Below are 17,803 nucleotides of genomic sequence, written 5' to 3' on the forward strand. Positions count from 1 at the left end.
TAAGCTAAGAAATGAACAGACAGTTGTAAAGCTGAGTAATCTGAGCCGAGCACATTGGGGTGGTACACATTTAATATTCAACGAGTGAGGAAACTAATGTTTTAGAACACGCAAGAGAGACCTCCCAACCCTTCTGTTCCACGAGGTCCTCCTGTGGCTGATGAGGCGCATCCACTCTTGAACTACTCCTGCCTAAGGGCTGCTCCTGCTGCAGCACTGCGGACACTCAGTGCTAGGAGCGCTTTGCAGAAGCTCTGTGGCTGCTCTGCTACAGACTGGGCCCTGCCTCCTCACTCTGCAAGCCTGCTGAAGGGACTCCCTGTGGCTTTTCTACTACTCAGACACAGACTGTGAGAATCAGCGTGGTGCTTGAATGAGGGCTGCCGCAAAACATGCAGAGGAGCAGCAATGTGGGGTGGAAGACTGCTAGCTACCTTCTTGGCATGCAGCACATACCTGCCTCCCTAGCCCCCAACACTACCCTCTGGGTCTTATTAACATGAAAACAGATGATGATGTAGAAACAGCATGAGTGAGTGAATGAGCAAGTGGGTTAATGACTACAGGAGAAGCTCTGCCTCTAACAACAAAGAGAAGACACAGGTACCTGGCGGACGATTAGAGTGCCCTCCTTGGATGGGGTCATGGCTGGTTCACTTTCTACGTCGTCATGAACAATCATGGTTTTCACGGATTCTGTTTCACCATTGCTCAAATTCAGGGACGACCTATTGAGACAAAAAATCAGAAGTAAAGGGCTATCATCCCGCCAGTCGAGAATATCCTGTTTAGATCCTTCACATTCCCTAAGGCTTAAGACGAGATCAGGCTACAGATATAGTTTCCTCAAGGAAAACAAAAGCTTAGCTCTTCTCCTTCAACAAAGAACTTTCTGCCAGTATGATTTGTTTTTAAGCAAAAACATTTAGAATGAATTCTTATGGTTAATGTGGTTCAACCGAACTGAAACTTCCCTTTTGTCATATCCTCAAATTAAAAAGAAAACAATAAATTACCTACTAGGGTATTGGGGAACAGCACTAACACGCATGTGCACCCAAACAAGGAGAAGGGAGAGGAACAAAAGGCTGCCTGCTGCTGAATCCACGAGAAGTAAATGTTAAGTGTTCACAGAGTCAGGAAAAGCTTGGGAAAAACTGGTTCTAAATGAAAAGTAAGCTCAGCAGAGACACTCTCAGCCTCTCTAAAATACACCAATGACTGACGCTGCTCTGGTGTCCTCTGGTCCAGAGGTGGCTTCCTCAGCCCCTTCTTGTTCTACATCATCGTCTTCCTCATCTGTTGTCCCGGACTCCTCACTGGATGAGGAGTAGTCTGTCACTTTGTGTGGTGGTCGCACATCTTCCACTGCTCGAAGCTCTTTGGCCAGTGCAGTCAAATCCTAATGCACAGGACAGAAATGAGAGTAAGGCAAAGGGGCGTGTGCAGGGTGTAGTGGGAAGAAAACAACAAATTATGAGACATTCTTCATTTTAACGATTGATAAAATGGCCACAACATCCATTCTGTAAAACTATTTTGTATTTACTAGCATCACAGGAAAGTGAGCTCTTAAAGCTTTTGATAGGAAAGACCAAAAAATGTAAAAAGAGGGAAAAAAGAAAGCCAAAAATGTACACAGTTCAAATCTCCCAACAATAAAAAACATAATCTGCTTATAACAGGCCAACAGTGCTTTTTAAAAACTCTAACATAAAATTCTAGGGCAACAAATGTTGTGAAGGAAAATTCTTGGAGTTCTGCCTATGTAACATGGTCTTATTTCAAAGAGATTATCCAAAAAGCAAGATTATAGTTAAATAGAGCTGACTGAAAACTTTTCTTTAGTGAACCTATTTTTTTTTTTTAAAGAATTTATTTATTTATTTATGATAGTCACACGGAAAGAGAGAGAGAGGCAGAGACACAGGCAGAGGAAGAAGCAGACTCCATGCACCGGGAGCCCGACGTGGGACTCGATCCCGGGTCTCCAGGATCATGCCATGGGCCAAAGGCAGGTGCTAAACCACTGCGCCACCCAGGGATCCCGTGAACCTATTTTTAACTCCACCTTTTAACAATTTCAAACCTACGAAAAGTGAAAAAGTGAGTATACTATTAATATCTTATTTCATGAAAAAAAAAATCTTATTTCATGGAGTGTTAACAACTTGCCGCATTCCTAAGAATGTCCATGACACAGCAAGTGGAAAGTGGAAGCAGCCTGTGCTGCTGTGGGCAGGGGATGAGGCCCTCCCCTGGCACCACCTGACCCCACTTTCCTGCAACACTGCCAACAACTATGAACATCACAGAGAAAGGAAATCTACCTTAAAAGACATTATTCAAAAGGAGCTTAATTTCCCATTATTCTTCCATACTGAGACATTTTAATATTCAGTCAAGTATCCACATATAATTTTCAAGCGTGATTATTATTTACACTTGACAATTTCATACAGAAGTCCAAAGTTTCTACTTGGGAATTATATTTGGAAGTAATGACTTTCTTGTTGTTGTTAGAAAAAGCAGGCTACGTAGTCATTTTTCCTTTTTCTTTTTAGCAGTTCCAACTGAGTTTCCTTCACCACAGTTAAGAATATGTTACCCTTCTCTGAGTTTGAGCCTCTGAAATAACAGTGTATTGGACGTTGAGTCTTACTGTCTCATGATTACAACTGTGGCTTTTTAAGAAATTATTTTTAGAAGTTCTATTTAATAATAATAAATATATGCAGCAAATTCTGTGTTAAAAAGAGAAAGCAGAAGCTTAGCACTTTTGAATTCCAGAAAGAACAAAAAGGCAAGTTGAGGGAGGAAAGGAAATGTAGATGGACCGTAAGTTAAGTTTAAGAGGCAGCTGGAATGCTGCTCTGCTGCGGCATTTTTCAGAGATGGGGCTTACCACTTCGCCCTTCAGCGTAGGAGCAGTTGCATTGAGCCGGAGAAACCATCAGTGATGCAAAATGCACAGCACAAGGAAGCATGGGAGAAAGAAGGGGAGGAAGGGGAAGGACAGGAATCAATTCAAGCAAGAAATCAAAATTCCAAAAAGCTTATTACAATCCCACAATGGGCACAGTTACATGGTAAGTTAATGCAACGAGAACTAAAGGCCAAGTATAAGGAAGTCACAACTGTCATTACCAGTACCAAAAGGCAGAATTTAAGTAGAGTTGAAGAAGAAGGTGATATTAAAAAATTTACTCTAAAAGACAGTTTTGTAAATGCCCAGGTCATCAAAAATACATAAAGGTTATTGCTGAGCAAAGAAATAAAAATAAAAGGCTCTTCTTTCTTTTGTACTTAAAAAAAAAATTACTACAGCAATGAGGGGGGTATGTGTACAAATGTGTCTAAGGACATATTTCTTCTAATTCCTCCAATCTTTGAGAAGGGAGCCCACAGGAAGGGGCTCAACTATATGTTTTTAATAGGAAGACCTCACTCAAGCTTAGAATAAGTTGATTTTGTATAATTCTTACGGCAGGCTTGAGAGGTCTGAAAACTTCTTTCTTTTCTTCAGGTTTTTTCACTGCATTTTCTAGGCGCTGAGAAGGAGAGCCTTCAGATTTGGATGATGCTGTGAAATTCAAGACAGACAAGAAAGGAAGAAACAGATAAACACAGAGCACATATCTGACCCAGTCCACCTAGCCTTTGTCTCTCCCTCCCCTCCCACCCACCTCTGTTAGCCCCACTCACAGCAGGTCTCCACATGCAGACCTGACTCTGCCTAACCTGCATTTGCAATACCTTGTTACACTATGTCAATAATATAATAGAGGGATTTTTCATTAGCTTATTATTTCAAGGGATGAAATAACATTGAACATGACAGTCAATGGAGTCTATAGTGAAAGAAGTGGGTTCAAATCCCAGCTCATCACCTTAGACAAGTTACTTAACCTCACTAAATTGTAGCTGCTTTAATCTATAAAATGGAGACAGTACATCTCTCTCTCTCTCTCTCTCTCTCATAGGGTTCTTCTAAGGATTAAATGAGATAACGCATAAAGTACTCACTGTGCTAGGCATGTGTAAGCTCTCAAAAGTGAACTCTTTATTATTAAAATTATGATATCATCAATAACCTGCACCAAAACACTGTTCTGTGATATGCAGTTGTGAAAAACTCACAGGCCTTTTTACATGATTGAAAAGGATCTCCAATATACTGAACCTATAGCCTGATATCATTAATGGGGAAAGGGATGAGCAAAGGTACCCTACATCTCACTCTGAAGCGCTCTCCAGAGCCACTCTGGGACCCAGGGTGGGACCCAGGCTGGGATCCGGAGTTGCTGGATCCGGAGGAGCTGCCACTGCCAGGCCTGGGCACCAGCTTCTCCACTCTCTCCCACAGCAGCCGGGGCTCAATACTGCTGTTAGGAAAAAGAGAGAACAGCTCCTGCATTATCCCAAGATGTAGTTATCAAATTATAAACATGTGCATGATGTGTCCATCAATGTCTCTAAAATGTAGGTATGATGAGAAAAAAAGGCCTATGAACAGCATTTAACCTTAAATTCATCAAAAGTTACAATGACATGATTCATGGATTTTATTGCATATCTTTTTTTCTTAAATAAAGATTTTATTTACTTATTTGTGAGAGACACACAGAGAGGCAGAGACATAGGCAAAGGGAGAAGCAGGTTTCTCGTGGGGAGCCTGATGTGGGACTCAATCCCAGGACCTCAGGATCAAGCTACGAGCTGAATGCAGACGCTCAACCACTGAGCACCCCTGGAGTCCCTCAGATATCCCCCCACCTTTTAAGATTTTATTTATTTATTCATGAGAGAGACACAGAGAGAGGAAGAGACATAGGCAGAGGGAGCAGCAGGCTCCATGTAGGGAGCCTGATGTGGGACTCAATCCTGGAACTCCAAGATCACGCCCTGAGCCAAAGACAGATGCTTAACTCCTGAGCCACCCAGGCATCCCTCCTTTTTTTAAAAATTGTAGTTGACACACAATGTTACGTTAGTTTTGGGTATATGAAATATCTCAGGTAAGTTTTTTTTTTTTTTTTTAAGATTTTATTTATTCATGAGAGACAGAGAGAGAGACGGGGGTGGGGACAGAGACACAGGCAGAGGGAGAAGCAAGCTCCACGCAGGGAGCCCGATGTGGGACTCGATCCCGGGCCTCCAGGATCACACCCTGGGCTGAAGGCAGTGCTAAACCACTGAGCCACCCAGGGATCCCCTCTCAGGTAAGTTTAAATAAAAAATGTTAAATGACAGGCCAGACACCAAATCTTTATCACTTCTGACAGGAAAAGTGTTACTATTCCTGTCACAGCTCCATACTCAGTTTCTTCTTATAAGAAATTCCACTTATACAATACACAAAATCATGCTGCTTCCAGGCTGCTGCTCTCACTTCTGTCAACGCCTTGAAGAGCCGACACTCACACAGCACACTGCTCTGTACGAGCTGTGATAGAAATGCGACAGAGGGCAAGGGCTAGGACATTCCCCGGCCATGGATGCACCCAGAGCACAAGTTTGCTAGGTCACAATTAATACATAGGCTCTGTCACTGAAGAATCGCATAGTGCGCCATGCTCATTTAAGGACCAGAAAGGCTCTCCGTGGCTTTCGTCTGTCATCCATCTCAGTGCTCCACGTTCTTTCAGGGCTCCCCATGCAGAAGGCTAACTTCAGAGGTTCAGTGACAATCAAGTACAAAATGGCCAATATAGTGCTCTTTTCTTCCCCTACGATGGCACAGGCCAATGGAAGTCACTTGATAGGATGAAAATGTTCTAGAGCTGACTGGTGTAACATGGTAGCCACAGCTACATGTGGATATTAAGAAATGTGACTATTGTAGCTAAGGAAATTTAATTTAATTTTATTGAATTTTAATTAAGTAAAACTCAAATTTAAGTAGCTTCATGTAGCTAACAGCTACTGTAGTGTACACAGAACAGCACTACAACCTAAAAATATTATTTGCTTAATTCGCTAGCTTACTACAGACTGTAAGTCAACCACTGACTTCCTTTAGTAGCCTGTTTGTGAGTTCTATACCAATCCTAAGCACTTGGGACATCCTTTAGATGATAAGCCCCCTCAGATTCCAATTCTCATCTCTGCTGCCTTCCTTGCTGTTCCTTCCACTTGCTCTTACAGAACCAAGGAGTTTTCCTTTTAAAAGTGCTGAAATACACAAATGGATTCAGACTTTTCACTAGAAACCAGTGTGTTGTTATTCACAATAATGGATTTTTCTGGCAGTTTTTCTTTTATAAAGTGATCATCTCTTTACCTCAGATGTTCCATGTTTACGAACATTTTCATGAAAATAAAGATGACACAATATGCTATGCAGTAAACCTGTTCTTAAGCTTCCCTCTTCTCTTACCTAGTGGAGTTTCTTTGACCTGCTTGACTATTTTGCTGTCCACTGCCTTGCAGTGGGGAATCCCGACGGGACAGAACAGGGGAACGAGACGTTGTCCTCACAGGAACCTTTGGGTAGAAAATATAGCAATTAAAGTATTGAAAATAGGAGGAGAAGAAAAAAGATTTCCCTACCCAAATACATTTTTACAGCACTCCTACTTATGTGAGGATTAATCCCTACCACCACCCACCACCCCACCCCAGCCCTGATCCTTCTCTGCCCTCCACAGATACAATACATAGAGAAAATTTAGTCAAAGGCATCAAAGGAGCCAGGACAAACAGCTTTTCTATGTTTCTATAACATTCAAATGATGTTTGGACTAAAGCTTTGTGGCAGGGGACATACAAAGCATTTTGCTGAGATAATGTGAGGATCAGGAAAATCAGCTCAAAGAAACCAAACAATGGTCTACAAATGGATCAGCAGGAAACAAAGACTGGTAGGAAGCAAGAAAATATTCAGAGGAAGCAAATTCCAAGTGGAGGAAAAATAAACGAAATGAATATGTGCCTTTTGTTTGATTTCACCAATAATTACTAAAACCAAACCAAAACAAAAAATTGAAAAACCAAAAATCCCTCAATTTAAAAAGAAAAAAATCATTTTAAAAGAATTTTTATGTTAAATCTTTCTTAAAAGGCCTTTTCTGAAATTTTTGATATTCATTAATATTGCAAAATAATTTGATAAATGCTTTTGTCTAAGTACTTAAGACAACAGCTAGAATATATTTTGATTCTTTTTTGTTCTAGAAGGATAGTCTTTATCGACTTATTCATATGTTATTCTGTTACTTTGTATTTAAGTATAGAGTTAGCAACAACCATTATAAGCTAACTGGCCACTGGCTGAATATAAGTGTGTTAACTACGGAACTTTCCCCACTGTAAAAAGTTCCTTTGAAGTTTCATTGCCCCTTCATTCTGGTGAAGTCACCATACCCTTAGTCAAAATAAATAATTAAAAGAAAAAATAACAAAAAGGAAAAAAGCAGCACACATCTGTCTTTCTGCTTCTTACCCTTGGAGGCACCTCGTCACTGTCTGATCTAGACCAAGCCTTTTGGGTGGGGTCAGGTACCTCCGACTTAGAGTCAGAACTCTGACTTAGCACCTCACTGCGGGAAGGTGGACATGGGTCCTGAGAGCGAAGATGGTGGTGTGCAAATTTGGGAGGAGAAGGGTCACTGAAGGAATGGGATCGCGAGACAGGGGAAACATTGTTCTTGAGAGATGCCAGGTGGGACCACTGTACCTTACAAGAAAACAAAACACAAAACATTCAATGCGTTCTGCATAAAACGCTTCTCTGGTCAATACCAAATCCAAACCAAGAAGTGAGGGAAGGCAAACTGGGGCAATACAGTCCTAGGGAAGCCAAGCAAAGGAACAGTTACACTTCTAAGTGATGAAGCAGTCTGGGGAATACGATATATAGAAAAAAGCAAATGTACATTTATAAAGAAAACTCTTTTAATATCCAGACTAACATTACAGATAGCAGTAAACATGAAGATTAATGAACAAAACTAAATCAAAACAACCCTCGTAGACCTCTGGTCCTGAAAGGGAGGACAACGTGCTTCATGCACATCCATGTCAAAGTGGAGGCAACAGGCAGAGAGAGAGAGAGAGGGAGGAAAGAAAAAAAAAAAATCACAAGACAGACACTGCCATACATGCAGACCTAGCGATCCATCCCCTCATGGCACCTGGCAGTGTCAGGTTTCAGACCCAATGACCACAGAACACATTTCATGAGCAAAGAGAAACCCCTTATGTGTTGGCAGACTGTAGTAATATAACTTAAAAATACCCAACTTTTCAAATACACCAACAACTTTGCTGCTTTCCTCTCCCAAGTCCTAAAACCTTCAAACCTTAGAGATCTCCATACATGTTCACAGTGGTTATGAAAAAAAGGAATTTGGTTTTATTTAGGAATATTCAATACTACTGTTCCCTTCAATAACTGCTACTGGAGTATATATGCCTTCTACTTGACAACATAAGAAACAGGACAAATAATCTGTCACCTGAGTTAATCTGGTTGCTTTTAATTTGGTAGAACAATCTCTGATATAATCTGTATTTTCTTTATCGTATTTTATCATTTTAAAATAAGTGTTCAAGATTGTAATTTACATAATTCTAGCTACGCTATCCGTTATTCAATGCATTTAATGAAAACTAAATATACCACATCACAACCAGTTTAACCTGTCTGAATGCAAGATTCAGAGTAAGTCCCAAGTCATGATTTCTAGGACTTCTGGAAGAGTGACAAATTCCACTTATTGGTACAATCCCAGAGTGCTAAAATGTTTAAAACTTTCAGGGGGAAAAACACGAAACTGAAAGTATTATCTGTAACTATAATAAAAAATGCATTTTAAGACAGACTCCTATGTGAATAGTGTCTTCAAAGAATGTTTTAAGTATAGATTTCAGCCCAAAGCGACTTTAGGTAGAAGGAGGAAAAGGGAGACTATCTCTAGGCACTGCATTAGTTAATTATGAATATAAAAGTAGCCTACATAATTCAAGAACTCCTATTTTTTAAACTGTTAGTAGCCAAACAGATAAAAATTTTCTATTTGTGGTTAAGTTTAACTTTCGGAACAAAAATTTTAGTCCTGGACTCTTTATACAAGTGATGTCAAACCAACTCTACCAGTCTCTTTTCCCTTCTCTCTGTCCTGCTTTCCTCACTCTCTGGGCTTGTGGGTCAGTCAGCTCTTCTGTGACTCAAGGGACTGCTGACCCCATGTAAATATCTCCCTGCCTATAAAACCTCCCACCCCCACAAACATGCCCTTTGCTTAGGTCTGGTTCTTCCTTTTTCTTTCTTTTTCTTAAGAACTCCCTCCTCACTTGGATTTGTTTTTAAAAATACCACAGCTATTTCTATTGCAAGAATATGAACTTTCATCCCCTAACACATGCAGCTTAAGAACTTGTTCCCAATATTCCAGATGACACGGTTTCAAGGAGCAAAATGTCTAAAGTCACTTATTTTCAGTAAGAGAATGGGGACCTGTGTTTCAAGGATCTTTCAGATCTCTGACATGGGTAATCCCTGTTGTTACCTTTCTTCTCTGGACAGTTCAGAGGGTTCTCTCTTAACCACACGGCCCTCAGTCCATGGGCTTCTCCTTCACCTAGACTATGCAGAATGGTATGGCCAGCCCAATGAGAGGTCATGACTTTTCCCCCTGACCCACTACAGGGAAATGCATACTTAACGTTCTAGATCATACCTTCTTTTGGATCTTGAAATTTTTGAGAATCTAATAAAAGGCCCCTTTCCCAGAAAAATATGCACAGCTGGACAAACCAAGAAATTCTATATGCAATTTCAGGACAGACACTGGCTTTCTAAAGCCCACTCGTGGAACTGGCCAGGAGCCAAGGATCAAAGGTTAGGAAAGGTTCTGGTTCTCCCTCTATATACTTTTGATACTAACTTTCCAAAACCTAAACTGAACGTTTTTTGTATTAAGCACTTGTTTATGAACATTTGAGTTAGGGAAGACAGACTAAAAGAAAAAATCACTCAATCTAGATATTCTTTAACAAGTACAATAAAAATCTTTTTAAAAAATCCTTCTTTTCTCTTTTCTGAAGGTATACTGCCTGTATGTTCATCTAAAATCACTTCTGCTAGTGTCTTTTCCTCTAAGTATGGTAACAAACCAAACTGAAAACATTACAAGCAGGCCCGTGGCTCAGTGAGCTACTGTATGAGTCTCCTCAGCCCACAGCCACCTGGCTGTTGCTACCTGTGGCTCAGCTGGTCTCTGCAGGGCAGGATGCACAGACTCGGAGTTGCCATTGGAAAAAGACTCTGATCTGGAAGGCACTGGTGGTTCCAATACTCTGCCTGTCTGCTTAGACTGGGCTTCAGGGGAGCTGTGGTTAGTTTTCCTAAATCTATCTTCCACCTGCATCAGAGAATTAGAAGACATAACTCAGTGTTAGTAGGGAAAAGCAGAGATGCTAAAGAAAGCCTGAAGGTGGAAGGGCCCTAGGGATAAATTTTGTCTTTTCTCCAACTACAAGGAAAGAGAAGGGGGGGGGCTTTAAAAAAGAGGGAGCAAATAAAATAAGGTTAAAATGTGATTTGAGATAAAGAATACTTATGAAGATAAAAATTAAGCCTTTAAAATCTCCTGCTGGCAAGAATTTTTAGATTATTCATGATGATAAACTAGGGAAAAAAATTAATGTCACAACCAACTTAACCAACAGATTAAAAGATTATCATCAAGAATTCAAAACACATTTCATTCTACCAAGAACACTAGCATTCCAGAATAAGCAGAACACTTGTTCCTAGAATCTACTCTCTGGGAAGGTGAGACATGGTAGAAAGATGCCACCTATAGGCCAGGTTTAAATACATTCTAGAAGCTGCCCAGGTCCCCATATTCCTAATATCCTTAAACAGTTACTGCTTCCCCACATCCTTACAATAAGGCTCCGGGTAGTTCCGTAACAAATCATCTTTAAAAAGTTAGTAAACTGGGCTACAGGCACACTTTATTTTCATTGCAATTTTGGAGAAATAGCTAACCAAGCCACTATTCCCTTCATTTACATTAGAAGAAATGATTCTGCCATATAATCTTCTTTCTGTTTAGGTTAGTGTTCATCTGCAATTTGTTAACAGAGGCACTCTAATCATCCGTCTATGGGTTTAAAAACCACTAACCAGGTAAGAGACCTTGGGCAAGTGTCCTTTCACTTCCCCCATCCACAATTTCTCAGCTAGGAAACCAAGAGAGTGGCTCATAACTGGTGCCCATTGTAGCCTTAATATTATACAGTTCCTAAGAGTCATTCTATTACTTTCCAGGGAATAATCAACACTGGATCAATACTTAAGCAACAGAAGAAAGAAAATACCTCTCGAGCTCTGTCAGCAGGCTCATAGTGGGGCTTAGGCTCCGGAGCGTGATAGCTTGGCTTGCTCCTTTCCTGCTGCGGTGGCGGCGGCTGCTGCGGGTGCGGCCTCCTGTGGTCATGCTGTAGAGACAGGAGATATGCTTGTTCTTGTTGCAACTGCCTCTGGAGCCTCTCTGCCTGCCGGTGCTCCTCCATCTCCCGCCATCGGCACTCCTTGGAGAGGGAGAGGAGAACACTAAATCTATGGGACACTGCAGAGCTCGCCTCTTCTCTGGATTCATTCTCAACTTTTTAAAAAGAAAATGAATGCCCTTTTCCCCCTTGTTGGTAACAGAGCAAAATGACTGGGATTTTAAATAGCATATTACCTGTGGAAAAATCTGACAGCTTGTTGCTAACCATAATATCACTGGACAGAGAGAGAATTCAATTAAAAGCTGATTTCGGTGGTTTCAAAAGTAAGAAATACTTGACAAAAATCCTATGGCATGTGCTTTCAGCCCTTAACATTCTAGTTTGTTCACCGAATGCCAAGTTCTGTTCAAAACCTTGCTATCTACCAGAGAGAAGTTTAACTCTTTTTTAACAGGAAAATAAATAAATAAATAAATAAATAAATGCATGCATGCATGCATGCCACCTTGAAATGTACCCAAAGTAGCATGACCACAGAGGACGTTTCCATTTGAGCCTGTCAGCCCACAGCACTAACCAAAATGGTCTGGTGATCACCACAGCTATGCCCAAAGCTCAGGGGAGGGATGGATCAGTGAGCCCTAATGCTACGGAACAAGACAGATACAAGGCGTTACCAGTAACATGGCCTGCTCCTGGAGCAGCTGCTGCTGAAGGATTTCCAAGTGCCGCTGCTCCTCTTCTAGCTGTCGCCTGATATACTCCTGTCACACAGAAATTACCCAGCAATCAATTTATCCAAAAGGAAAGTATCAGAACCACCTGAATGGAGCACCAAGAACCATTTGCCCCAATGGTCTTCAGTGGCAATACACTTAGTGAAGAATATATTATAAAGTGCATGCTGAAGGATTTTTCCGAAGATGTTCAAATTGGCCAAGACCTAAAGAGTCTAACAAATGATGATATACACTCCACTGATATACACAAAGGTATCTAAAAATTTTTGTTCAAACACAGCTCTTAAATACAAATGCAAGATTTCAAAGAACCATGATAATTCCTCTTAAGGATGGCAGACTCCAAAGAAACCAAGAGTTTAATTAGGTAAGAAACCAGAGGGGTTCACATTGCCCCAGAGGGCTCTTATTAGTCATTATTTATAACTGGCATAGATTGCCAATTTTTAAAACCCCAGCCCAAAACCTGTTTAATATTAAAACAGAACAAACATGATTTGTGTTTTCTCTGATGAAACAGAAGGTACCCAGAATGACTACATTCTGAAAGCCATGCTCTGTAGACACCAGACTCAGGTGATTTCTCACAAATATACAGGCCCAGGCTCTTCATGGTGAGACTGTGAGACAGTGTGTGTATTTCTAGGGCAGGTGAAGGGGTGGGGGTGGGGAGGAGCCTATTTTTAAGGGGAGGAGAACAAGTCTCTGCAACAATGAAAACAGGCAAACACACTCAAAATATGTAAAGAGGAGAAATCCAGCCTTAAAGTTGCATGCATATTTAAGAGACTAGGAAATCAAGAGACCTGGACCCCTAGAAAGCCTTCCCATTTTCTCAGTCTCTTCATTTGACTCAAATGAGTATCAAGAATATTTTCTCAGAATTCTCAACATTTTTTTGTGAGGCTCAAATAGGCGACAGACATGAAACAACTTTGAAATACAAATGAAAGAAGTTTCCTTCCTTTTTAAAAGGGAAAAAAAGCCAACTACTCCATAAGAGGAGTAGACTAAAGGGCTATGAGGAGAAATTTTTTTCTGAAATTCAGATGATCGCTTTACCATGTCTAATGCTGACCACCCACTTGTACCATGGCACACACTTTAAAATAAAAATAGCCATATACCTGGGCTGGACAGAAGTTTTAGTTAACCAATAATTCTGGCAGAGAGAATGTTGGGTAACACAAATCATGACATACATATTTCCTTAGAAACCCTTATCTTACAAAATAAGTTTCCCCCCAAAAAGCCAATCTGATTCCAACCTGGACTCCAAGCCCCTCCCTCCATTGCACGTGCTATGCCAAGCACTGCCCTTGCGTGCTATGTGGCCTTCCCCTGCAATGGCTAAGAAAGGAAATCTGAATTCCAACTCATCTCATTGAACTAGACAGAACTGAATTGTAACTTAAAAGATCAAAGTGGCACAGTTGTTTGGTTTTTGCCTTCCAAAACACAAGAACAACCAGGAAATTCACATCTATCCAAATCATAAAGGTCCTAACAAATAGTGAGCACACAGAATTATACATGTACACAAACATGCACACACAATGCAGAAATGACACATTTCTCACATCACTGTTAACATGGGGATTATTTTACAAAGAATAAGGAAAGCAGAATGAAACTACTCTGATGCTATTATTTTTTTCAGGAAGAGGTAAAGAATACTTGCTGTACTCAAAAGCTAATGACTGCCATTAGAACATTAAAGATTAAGTATTACTCTCATACCCTCTTCTCACCATCTAATTACAAGATTTATCCCTAGGGTATTTAATTTTCAAAAGCTCACTTTTACTCCTCTTTGCAGTCCCCAAGTAAAAATTAGAACGTGGAAAAAAACCCAAAAGAACAACTACCACAAAAACCCAAAATACATCACAGCCAATAATGTCAATAAGGTAACAAATGAAAAGTATCACTTAAATTCCTAAGAACTGGAAAACATGGAGAGAAGCTTAAGCATATGATTAGTACCGAGGAAAACAGCGGAATAATCAACTTTGGAAATTAATACCGTTGTTGATAAGCATTTTAAGGATGAATTTCAAGTATTATTTAAATTGGCCCCATTCATATCTTTTTTCTTTTACTAAAACCTAATAACAAAGAATGATCAATTCAAAGACGGGAGAGGTGAAGAGGCTCTGAGGGGCTCACATTGACAGCACAGACACAAAAGTACAGTCAGGTTTTATTTGCACAGGTGGTTCAGGGAACAGAGACTTCTAAATAGACAACTATAGCTGGCATCAATATACTTATTACCAAAACATGATGATCTTTTTTGGCTAAACAAAACCACAATGTTATTAGTTTTTTTTGATCCACATCCGTATATACTGCATTATAAGCAACCATGTTTATCACAATATTCAGCCACTGGCTACTTCAAACATTTCTTGTGGTTGGTTTCTAATGTCATTACAAAAAAGGCTAATCATCATCCAGATATCTGGGGTTCAAAGCATGTAAGCCAAAGCCCAGAAGACATATTCAGAAATTTTCTGGGTATCACACTGGAGACGACTCAAAGGGTTTCAATGTTTGTAAATGTAAAGATTTAACCGCCCTTTTTTAAAGATGAGACTCAATGTATTGCTATGCTTCAAGTTGTGCTCCATCATTTTGAAACCTCTCAAGTCCTGAATGTGTTGTAGGTGCTCATACACATGCGTGTACTTTTTGCCCCAAATCCCTCAACTCTACTAAGCAGCAAACCTCACAAATTCATGGGTAGAACATTCTCTTGTGAACTAACCTGTTCTCTTTCAACTCTCCTCTTTTCTTCCTCTGCCCGCCTCCTCTCTTCTTCCTCTTTACGTCTTCTCTCCAGTTCCTCCAGACGCCTCTTCTCTTCTTGTTCTCTCCTTCGCTGTTCACGTTCTTGTTGCCTTCTAGCTTCCCGCTCTCTCCTTTGTTGCTAGGGGAGCAAAGATATGTAGTCAGTAGGAATCTTCCCCTTACAGCTTTCATGACAGTTTGCTGACCAGTTACAGGCAGGTGCTAATGAGGGGAGCTCACAGACCCTGGCTCTACTGCCCAGCTATTTCCACACTGCCCCTATGTACTAGCATCCTCATAAATACTGGTCAAAGGTGGTGTGTGTCTGCGAATCTTCACACAGTGTGGTTCCATTTTGGTGATAGACTATTCCCCATCCTTCACTGTATTATAGCAACCAAGGGACAGGAGATTCTTTATCCTTGCATATCACCAACAGAATTACTCAGGGCCCTTAAGTCAGAAGGAAAAGACGACAAAGGAATAAAAGAGAACAGAAGTAGAGCAAAGACAGGTGAGGAATAACTGAAAAAGAAGAAAAGGAAAGGAAGCAAAAAACAAAAACAAAAAAGGAAAGGAAGCAAATATCATGAAAAAGAGAAACTGACATCAACAAGCATAAGAAATGCTGGGATTATTACTATGAATGTAAGAAACCACTCCTGCACACATGCTTACCACTAGTCTTGCATTGTGCCAAGTGTTTGACCTCCTTTATTCCATTTCTATTATCTAATGTAATTCTCGTAACATATCCAGGAAGTAGGTTATTTCACTCCTACTTTACAGATGAGAAAACATGTTCAGAAGAATTAAGTGAGGGACGTCTGGGTGGCTCAGTAGTTTGGTGCCCGCCTTCGGCCCAGGGTGTGATCCTGGAGTCCCAGGATCGAGTCCCACATCAGGCTCCCTGCGTGGAGCCTGCTTCTCCCTCTGCCTATGTCTCTGCCTCTTTCTCTGTGTGTCTCATGAATAAATACATAAATGAAAAATCTTTTAAAAAGTCTACAACATAAATATAGTTAAAAAAAAAAAAAGAAGAAGAAGAAGAAGAGTTAAGGGACTTGCCCAGTGTCACCTAACTAGCAAGCACCACCTGGAAGGGCCACTGCCTCTAACACCCTATAGTATTAAACAGACACAACTGTGTATCCCACCAACAGGGAGGTTGGTGCTACTAATCACCAGACTCACTCTGACAGCCTTTCCTAATCCAGGCTAGCCTTTTTTTTTTTTTTTTATGATTATTTATTTATTTATTCATGAGAGACACACAGAGAGGCAGGGACACAGGCAGAGGGAGAAGCAGGCTCCTAACAGGGAGCCCGATGTGGGACTCAATCTCCGCACTGGGATTAAGCCCTGAGCCAAAGGCAGATGCTCAACCACCGAGCCACCCAGGCATCCCTAATCCAGGTAATCCTATATAACCCCACAGAATAGAATATTGGCATACATTGGGCACCTGTCTGGACACTTGTCTCATCCAGCCCCAGACATCTGTCAATAAAGTGCTTCCACAGTATTAAGTACAAAATTAAACCAATTCTTCCCATGAATATGAAAAATGTTAGCCTCTAGACTCTAGACTAGTACCATCCAACAGATTCTCTGGGATGATGAAAATGTTCTGTCTCAGCATTATTCTATAGAGTGGCGACTAGCCACATGTTGCTATTGAGTACCTGGAATGTGACTAGTAAAAATGAGAAACTTAGTCCTCAACTTTATTTCAATGAAGTTAATTTAAGTTTAAATAGCTACACGTGGCTAGTGGCTACTATGTTAGACTACACAGCTCTAAAGAATACACAGCCATGACATTTCTTAAGACACACACAGGAAGCTGATATTATTACCGCAAAGTTCAATGTAATACTGAGATTATTAAATAAGAAAATTTGGCAACAAAAAAACAAACAAAAAAAGTTTGGGATGAAGCTACTGGAGATATTAGATACAAATATTTATAATGGGTATAAAAGCAAGTATTTATTATAGTTTCAGTATTCCTTCTGGGTTTCCCCCGACCCTGCCCACCGCTGTAACAAGCATTCACTCTTGAAGGCAAACATTTAAAATAATTTCCTGAGAAATGTACAGAAATGTCTTACATGTGGAACCCCTGGATAGAGAGGATTACTTGGTACCTGGTCTCTCTCAGGTGAGTACTACATCACCACTATTCTCAATACAGTCCTGAGTCAGCTTTTTGGCTCACCTTCCTCTCTTATTACATACATTTCATTTTTATTTCTTTTCCCTGCATTGCCTGCTCTTAGAATTCAATGCACAAAAATACAGGAGCTTCCTGTGGGTAGGGGTGGGGCCATAAACAGAACTGAGTTCTTGTCTGTTTAGAAATTACAACTTTACTGGCCAAGTTATCTTTATTAAATTAGAACACCTATACTGCCCCGTACAATGCACTTGTTGCCTGTCATTTGCTAGCTTAATGCCTTTATACTTTTTTTTAATCTTAAAAAAAAGAGGGAGGACAACACAGAGTAACCACCTATGTGCCAAAGGACTCAGGAGCTAAGGCTTTCTGCACTGAGGCCTTTCTCTACTGCCATGGTGCTACTTGCTGTTCATGCCACCTGGCCCTGAGCATGGCCTTGCACCCCTGGGAGGGAGGTCTTTCTTTTTTAAAATTAGCTAACAGAAAATAAAACAAACAAAACCATTTCCTCCAGCCCCATGACTTCATGAGCAACATAACAGAACTTGAGGTAAGAAATCTGAGAATCTCATCCAAGCAGTGTTACTAGAGCTTTCTACTTCAAAGGAAATTAAGTAAGCTC

At 40.5% G+C, this 17,803-nt stretch overlaps 1 protein-coding gene across 50 annotated transcripts in view; it reads right to left on the bottom strand.

Annotated features, from left to right (window-relative positions):
* The window catches only part of MAP4K4 (mitogen-activated protein kinase kinase kinase kinase 4), a 191,159-nt gene that overhangs the window by 24,015 nt on the left and 149,341 nt on the right, over nt 1-17,803 (bottom strand). For 4 of the 50 annotated variants that reach the window (XM_072844446.1, XM_072844434.1, XM_072844447.1 and 1 more), the window contains exons 13-22: nt 14,977-15,138; nt 12,144-12,230; nt 11,332-11,544; nt 10,206-10,367; nt 7,445-7,678; nt 6,380-6,486; nt 4,234-4,385; nt 3,486-3,583; nt 1,227-1,402; nt 608-728 (exon numbers count right to left, since the gene is read on the bottom strand). In XM_072844446.1, the coding sequence (XP_072700547.1) occupies nt 608-728; nt 1,227-1,402; nt 3,486-3,583; nt 4,234-4,385; nt 6,380-6,486; nt 7,445-7,678; nt 10,206-10,367; nt 11,332-11,544; nt 12,144-12,230; nt 14,977-15,138 (1,512 nt within the window). The remainder of the gene's footprint in view (nt 1-607; nt 729-1,226; nt 1,403-3,485; nt 3,584-4,233; nt 4,386-6,379; nt 6,487-7,444; nt 7,679-10,205; nt 10,368-11,331; nt 11,545-12,143; nt 12,231-14,976; nt 15,139-17,803) is intronic. The other 46 variants (XM_072844462.1, XM_072844451.1, XM_072844482.1 and 43 more) reach the window with 19 other exon arrangements.

This window comes from Canis lupus, chromosome 11, assembly GCF_048164855.1.
Source record: "Canis lupus baileyi chromosome 11, mCanLup2.hap1, whole genome shotgun sequence".
Lineage (NCBI taxonomy): Eukaryota > Metazoa > Chordata > Mammalia > Carnivora > Canidae > Canis > Canis lupus.